The sequence below is a fragment of the Mytilus galloprovincialis genome, chromosome 3 (genome assembly GCF_965363235.1).
Source record: "Mytilus galloprovincialis chromosome 3, xbMytGall1.hap1.1, whole genome shotgun sequence".
Taxonomy (NCBI): Eukaryota; Metazoa; Mollusca; class Bivalvia; order Mytilida; family Mytilidae; genus Mytilus; species Mytilus galloprovincialis.
In genome coordinates, this window is record NC_134840.1 from 4,268,547 (window position 1) to 4,277,212 (window position 8,666).

At 32.7% G+C, this 8,666-nt stretch overlaps 1 protein-coding gene across 1 annotated transcript; it reads left to right on the forward strand.

The window, feature by feature from the left end:
- Positions 1–6,868: 6,868 nt before the first annotated feature.
- On the forward strand, positions 6,869–8,193 carry LOC143066295 (glucose-dependent insulinotropic receptor-like). Its single transcript, XM_076239281.1, has one exon. The coding sequence runs from the start codon at positions 6,922–6,924 to the stop codon at positions 8,050–8,052; it is 1,131 nt and encodes a 376-aa protein (XP_076095396.1). The 5' UTR covers positions 6,869–6,921; the 3' UTR covers positions 8,053–8,193.
- The last annotated feature ends 473 nt before the right edge of the window (positions 8,194–8,666 follow it).

Here is an 8,666-nt window from a genome sequence, read left to right on the forward strand (position 1 = left end):
TAGCTGTATGTAATATGGAATTCATGAAAGCATTTGTGTGTTTTTACAGGTGTAATACCACCATTCATTTCCCCAGTTAGTCTTCGTTTCATTTACACTTTTCAAAAAATTGTGCAGAATTGTCTTTGTTTCAAATAAAGAAATACTTGGCCTGAGAAAAGTTTTATCCTGTTCAGTACTATAGAAAACATTTTCCATTACATTCATTGCATATGAGAAAATAAAAAGAACACATAATATTTCAAATGGCTAAAATCGTCTATTAAATCTATATATGAGTTTTTCTCTCAGATGATGATTTTCATCCTTGTTTTTTAATTACCCTTGTTTGAATGTTTTGTGAAAATTATAGTTAATAGTGAGATACAAATAACTAAAAATATCAGTTGATTCCTTATAGGATTTATTGCTCTTCAGAAATGATTTTTACTAGGGATGTCAACTCGGTGAAGATTTTCTAATTGATTATTCTTTAGATTTAATAAGTGATACTCGTCGGTAAAACATTTACAAAATGGACACACAAAATAATAGGTAGTTGTCTTATGAACATAAAATCCTCATTATTATTACCTAGGACTAGATAATAGTCCAAAGAATTTTATACCATAATTAATAGCTCATTTACTACATGTAGTAATTATGTAATCTGGCAATCTTCTTCTTCTTTCGTAATTCCCTCCTGTTTTGGAGCACTCGGATGAGACCGATAAATTATAACAGTATCTGTACATTAAAACACAATACATGTAAAATATGAATGAACGGTATCCTCCACCATAATAACCACTGTATGTACAACAAGTCATGAATTTATATATAAGCATTAATATAGGGACTTTAAAAGTAATGTAATGTTAAAATGGCAAGAGACATAAATAAATTACATGTTCGTAAGGCTTGGGAATCATAATTTTAAGTAAGTGTTTTTAATGCAATATTAAATCATAAGCATGACTAATTTGGATGTTGAGTAATATTATTTAAGTAGGCTTAACGTTAGTTTAAAATGCTAAGAGATAATATAATTAGCATCTTCCTTTAGCGTGAGAATCATAATTACCAAGGTAGCTAAATGTTCTTATAAGATGAAATTTATAAAATCTGAAATCATGACTTTGATGTTTTAGTAGTATTATTTTGATTGGTTTAAATAATCTAATCAAGTAAGTAATTAATATCTATAGAAAAATTATTACTCAAACAACAGTATTTGGGAAACTGTAAAAAAAAAACCCAACATTTTATGATCAACAAAAAGGGTGCATGATGATTAGAACTTATTGATGCCTTTAATCATTTTCTGAGAGGAGACACAGAGTAAAACAAATTTGTTCTTATTTAAAAATATTATCTTGTCATCTTTTCTAAGACAAGGCAATTTCTCAACTTTGTTAGGTAACTAACAGTCCTACCGATGAAAATATATACTCTGAAGGTACAGAGGCAGGGGAATGACAATAGTGTAAGCCTAGAAAATGTGCTCATATGAGTGGCGGATCCAAAGGGGCGTAGAGGGCGTACTTGGTCTTTTTGATTTTTTTGTAACGTAAAAATGATTTATCCCACTAGACTTCATGAACTTTGCCATTTCCTGTGTATTTAATTTTTATGCAACAATTCTTTACTTAATTTAAAGATATTTTTCGCTGGTATTTACTGATTATGTGAAAGTCATGTGATTCGCTATGGTGGAGTTGACCAGTGTGTCAAAAAAACATCACTCAGTCATTTTGACATTCAAATTACAGTAACACATTGCTTAGGCTGAGGGTGACAACCATGATACCTTCAAAGCGACACAGGATTGAGCAAGAACGTAGTGACTTCTATTTCACAACTCAACCAAACAGAAAGTAATACACTATTACACTCTCAAGAAAAAAAAAAATCCACAGCAATATTATTTACCTACGAAAACATGTTCAACCTCAAACGCCCCAGACTATTTTAAAATGACATGATAGTTGAATAATGATCCCCAGTCAGTATAAGCTCTAGATAAATTTAAAGTCTAAGGTAAGAACCATTTGATTTCAGGAGGCAGTCTAAGGTATTTGAGAGAAAAAAAATCTGACTCTGATTTTTGCATTAAATAAAAATTCTCGCCGTATCTTGATTGAAAACAATAATCTTGTCCACTTTTTTGCTATTTGCGAAAATTTCCAACAGAATTATTTAGCATTAAATGAATATGATGAATAATTCACGGGCATATTTTTTTGAGGCCGGGGTTTGCATGTCTGACCGGAATGACAAATTCCACCTCAATTATATCAGTACATAGCTTTGGATCAATACTATCATTTAATGATAGACAATCAATAGGGAGATTACAGCATAAAAAATGTCCAACCCTTACACTTTACAGCAACTATAGAATATACATGCCCCACGCCAGGAACCATTTAAAAAGTGCATTTTACACTAATTTTATGTTTTTGAGCTCAAAAAAGGTTCCAAATTTTTTTTTGACTCGCTCCGCTCAGCAATCTTTAAAAACTCCGCCCCTGCTTATTCATATACCCATTATCTGTTTGGATGAATTCTAAATGACCGTTAAATGCAAACATTCGTATGGTACATTACTAATATTAATTTTTATCAATTTTATTTCCTGGGAGATGCTCTCAATAAAAATATCTTTTGTTTAAGCTTAAGAAAGCAACACTCAAGTACATCCCTTATTTTTATACGATCCCAAACATTTTTTGGGGATCGTGTAATGGTATGTTGTCCTTGTCGTCGTTTGAAGACACATTGGTTTCTGGACAATAACTTTAGTTTATGTCAATGGATCTCTATGAAATTTTTTAATTAGGTTCAATACCACAAAAGGAAGGTTGGGATCGATTTTGGGGATAATGGTCCCAATGGTTTAGGAATTAGGGGCCCAAAACAAGCATTTTTCTAGTTTCAGGATAATAACTTGTGAATAAGTATTTTGATTACTTTGTACCACAATGTTTAATACCACAAGTAGAAGGTTGGTATTCACATTAGGGGTTATGGGGCCAACAGTTTAGGAATTAAGGGCCAAAAAGGAGCCAAAAACAATAATGTTTGTAGTTTCTGGACAATATCTTGTGTGTAAGTGTATGGATCTCTCTGACATTGTACAATAAGGTTCCATACTAAGGAAAGGATGGGGTTTAGTCTTGGGGTAATTGTTCCAAGGGGGGTCTCCAAAAGATGGGTTAGGGGTTTGGGGGGGGGGGATTTTTCCAATATTTTGAAGGTCTTCATATTTTTTTTCAAAATATTTAAATTTGGAATTTTTGAAAAGTTTCAAGAAAAAATCTTCAGTTGCACAGTATTGCACAATAGATTTGTAAGATCTTTGACCACATTTATTTTGTGTCGGAAACCTATTTTATGTCAAAAATTTGATTACATTCAAAATTTAGAACGTATAAAGCTTGAATACTGTATCCAAATTTGACCCATCTGGTCAGAGTTCAACCTCTGTGGTCCTATCAGGCTGCGCTCAGTGAAGCATATTATTGCATATATTATTTTCTTTTATTAGGAAACAAAATATCAGAAAAAGTGTATCTTTGAATAGTAATACTGATCCCGCAAACAAGTCAACACAGCCTTTATCATCAATTTACCTCTACATGAGTAATATGTTTTAACCCATTTGTAGCTCACCTTTCACAAAACGTGAGCTATTGCCATTGCTTGGCATCTGTTGTCATTGTTTGTTATCATAAACTTTTAAACCAAATATTCAACAACTGGGCCAATTGGTACCCTTTAACTGAATGTTTGTTTTAGTGAATCTAGTGTACCCACAGATTTCATCCACAAACACAAATGTTTTTTTGTTGCTAAAATTAAAATAGGGCTTCAATGTCATTTGGCCTCTTGTGAAGATTTGTCTCATTGGCAATCATACCACATCCTATTTTTATATCTAGGGGGTAAAACTAAATTTTTGGGCTTTTATCTCAAAAACTAAAGCAGTTAATAGAGCAATACTGACATTGGGTAAACATTATGTATTGCCTTTGAAGTTGACAGCCTATTTTTAGCTCTCCTGTCCATAGCTTTTCTCATTACTTGGAATCTGACATCCATATTTATTTTTTGTTTTCTTTTACAAAAATCTCTACCTCTGCAATTATTGGGTCAATTAAACTCAAATTGAACCAAACTTTGCCACAATAATCATAAGGGTATTTTATTTAAAATGTGTCCAATGATCATGATCCTGCCAACCAATCTGGCTAAAATAGAACATAAGGGTAAAACGTACAATTATTAGCAAGGATTTGATTATTTCTTGTAATAAGAAATCATACAACTCATTATTGGAGTTATTGCTCTTAGGTGATGATATATATATCATTTAAAGTGTATGTTTTATATCTTGCATACTATAATAGATAGATAGAAACTTTAAAGCCAGAAGTGTCAGCAAGACAAGATCTACAAATAAGGCAACATGACTGAAATCGTTGGTAGACTCTTTATTGAAGTTGTTGTCCTTTAATGATGATTTTCACCATTTTTTGCACCTTTGTCTATCATCTTGAAAACTAAAATTAGATAGATAAAAACTGTAAATAGCACAAAAGTAATACAAAAAAAAATATTTCCAGTTTTGACCATAATCTCGAAAACATTGATATATAGAGAGACAAAATTTGACTGGCGAAGAAGTAGGTCTCTTGTTTTACGACTGTACCAGTCTGGATTCGACCAAGGAACCCCTTGGACAGAAAGATACTGCTCGAGATAATGGGGTGATCCGCAAGCTCAACTAATGGAGTGCCATAAAACATATATTTGTAAAGAGAAGCACCACTTCACTGGAACGTCATTTTTAAAACGTTAATTTCTCAGTTATTTTTGTTATAGGATAAGTATATTATGAATATGGGATATCTCTAGTAAAGATGGCATGTCCGTCAGATAGAGTACGCCTGACCTTGACCTCAGAGATCAAGGTTAGATTGAATTAGTTTTGTGTTCAATTCCGTATTTTTAAAGATATTTCAGCAACAGACACTGTCACGGGTCAGCCAAGGATAACGCTTCGGTTGCCTACTCTTCACTGAGTAAATTTTAAATAATTTTAACTTAATCTGCCAATGGTTCAAGAAAATATCTTGGGATAATTATAAGGTACACATGTCTTTGTAAAAGGTTTCTTCTGATCTTGACATCGTTTAAACATTTTTTATGGTTCATTGTTTAAATATTAAGTCAATGTTAAAAGTGTTCATATAGAACACAGAGGCATGATGATTAATTAATCGTGGAAGGAAGGGAAGCGACACACAAAATGAGGTCTTCTCGTTTAATAGTATAGAATATAGATATATTTTTACATTTAATGCAATGTTGTATTATATATTATTGAGAGATAAGAGTTAAATAAAATATTAAATTGAATTGTTGAACTGAAGTTTGATTTCCAATTAGAATAGAGAATGGAAGCGTAAAATGTTTCAGACAAGATCAGACAACAATCCCACCCAAGAGCAGGAAACAGCCTTGGGTCACTAATGGGTCTTCAAAGCAGCGAGAAAATTCCACACCCACAGGCGGGCTTCAACTGACCCCAAAACAACAATGTACATGAGTTTAGCGAAAAAGACGTCACAATATACTCCCAACCATATATATAATTCTTATGTATAGGACTCGTCAATGGATTTTTTGACTAGACAATAGCTCACAACGTATTTTAAAAACTGAATGAAGTGTATTGGTCATTATCACATTATTTCTCGTTGATTCTTAAAAAACAAGAATGTGTCTAAAGTACACGGATGCCCCACTCGCACTATCCTTTTCCATGGACTGTGAAATTGGGTAATTATCTAATTTGGCATTAAAATTAGAAAGATCATATCATAAGCAACAAGTGTACTAAGTTTCAAGTTGATTGGACTTCAACTTCATCAAAAACTACCTTGACCAAAAACTTTAACCTGAAACTCCCACTTTCATTTTCTATGTTCAGTGGACCGTGAAATTGGGGTCAAAAGTCTAATTTGGCTTAAAAATTAGAAAGATCATCTCATAAGCAACAAGTGTACTAAGTTTCAAGTTGATTGGACTTCAGCTTCATCAAAAACTACCTTGACCAAAAACTTTAACCTGGACGGACGGACGGACGAACGGAGCCACAGACCAGAAAACATAATGCCCCTCTACTATCGTAGGTGGGGCATAAAAATAGTAGAAAACATCAAAGGTACAATTCAGTATAAGTCGTAGAACAACGACACCTTTGCAATGTGTAATATGCCTTTTCTTATAATTCATATTTTACTTTTTTTTCTTTATAGAATAGAATAGAATAGAGTATTTTTATTTCCCAAATTACAGGGCCCATAAAGGGCATAAAATCAGATACAATTGATTTACATAATTGGTATCAACAACAATGCGGCATATAAATATATATTTAGTATATAAGCATTGGTCAGAATCCGAGCCAAAAACCACATATATATTGTGAATAAAAGAATAGAATTACAGATTTGACATGTATTTGACCTCTTTTACCGCTATTTCAATAACATTTCTAAACATCTTCATCATGCCGGCCGCCGTGTCATTATTTTAGAGTCCATTATACTCAATATTCAACATTTTTCATATTATCTTGTCATTATATATCCGTTCCTGAACAAGCAATTGTGATGATTTCATCTTACTTGAAGAGGGAAGGCGCAGATGTACATACAGATTTTGTAATCGCCACACGTCATTCGTAGATAAGGTTTCTTACAGGAATAAAAAGATTATCGGTTAAATACTTCTTAAAAAGTAGTTAATAATTCTTTTATCTAATTCATAAATTTGGAGTTATCAGATTGTTTTCTTAACTAATTGTGATAAGTGATAAAAAGTCTATTTTTATCCCCAAGTAAAATTTGGGATTAATTTTAACACATTCAAATGAATTGGACGGCTTTAGCTCCTGCAAGACGTAATTTTATTAAATGGATTGATATACTGCAACCAACATTTAACAATAGAAATATACAATGCTCTATCTGGAACTCGTGTGAAAATTCAGAAGTTGTCGACTCGAATAACTTTTCAAATTCTCTGAAATGCATTTCCACTACAGACAGTATTCATGAAAACATTAAGCAGATTTGTCTTATACCACTGACTATTCTGATTATTGCCATCAATGTCTGTGTTTTGTTGGTGATTGCTGTAAACAAAAAATTTCACAACACGACATACATGCTTATTGCGGCTCTGGGGTTTGCAGACCTTTGCGTTGGCTTTGTCTCAATTGGAACTCTTGTAACAAGAGCTTCAGAGAAAACTCTAGACTTATGCTTGGTTCGTATTGGTTTTACTATAGCTGCTTGTATTGATTCTTTGTTAGTTCTAATGCTTATTGCGATAGACAGATACATCGCTGTTTTTAAAGGACTAAGATATATTCAAATAGTGAAACGGGAAAGAGTGATATTTGGAATTTTTTTGGTATCAATTATTTCTATTGCTGTTGGATTCTTGCCATTAATGGGATGGCGTGTGTCAACGTACAATAAATATTGCTCCTTTTTGTATGTTGTACCGGCTAACTACATAATTGTATTATTTTCCAGCTGCGTTTTTATTCCAATTACAGCCATGTTTGTGATCTATGGGAGATTGTACAAAAATGCGCAAATTCACATAAAAAGAATTGAATCTATTGAAAACATTACTCAGCCTAGATTAAGTAACGGACAATTACGAATTTCTGCAAGGACAGCAAAATCTTTGAAAACTCTCACCGTTGTGTTTGGATGTGTTCTATTGACGTGGATGCCTTTTTTGATCACATCTATCGCACAGATCATCTGTGGAGACAAGACTTGTTTTCTTAAGGACATTGTCGGGACACATTTGCTGATATTAGGATTTTCAAATTCATTTTTGAATCCAGTAATATATGCTCTTGGGACAAAGGATTTTAGAGAAACATTTGTCCATACTTGTTTTGGAAGATTTCCCTGTTTTAATCAAAGACCGTCGCGGTCGCGGTCCAATATCTACCCTGTATTATCTAGAACACGACTTTAGTGCATTGAATTTTAGCATTGGCGAAGTTACGATTTACTTTAACGTAATGATTACAAATCCTTTTACTAGAATATTTATTACCAGTATACATATGTTACAATTCCCGCCTGTTAACAAGGAATAAAATTTTGAAAATTTCGACTTAATTGCTTTCTTTGTAAATATCTTGTCTTTAGTAATGATAATATCTCTATGTTTTGTTGAATATCTTCATATTAATCGAAGTATATGTTGATGTTTGTTTACTTTCCTACCTACAAAACATAAGCAATGAGACGGGTCCCTTATATACCTAAATTTTGAAAGGATGGATGGGTTTTCTAATTTTAGGTCAGCGTGACAGTTATCTTAAAAAGTGTCGTCTTACAAATTTCATTGAAATTGTTATCCAGTGTTTGAAACTTGAATTACAACTAGGATATGCTTGATTTGCATGGTGGGTATTATTACTATTATTTTCATTTTTTACACACAATTTGGCTCAGACGGGGATTGATGATTGATATTCTCTTTGTTAAACAGTTTGAAAGTTTATTAAAAAGTGCTTTTTACTTCTCTTTGTCAACTGTAACCAAATTGGATGCCACCTGACGATATTCCCCAAACGCGTCAAA

What these genes read in the sequence shown, in the direction of transcription:
- LOC143066295 (XM_076239281.1), top strand. Translation starts at nt 6,922, where the DNA reads ATGAATTGGACGGCTTTAGCTCCTGCAAGACGTAATTTTATTAAATGG.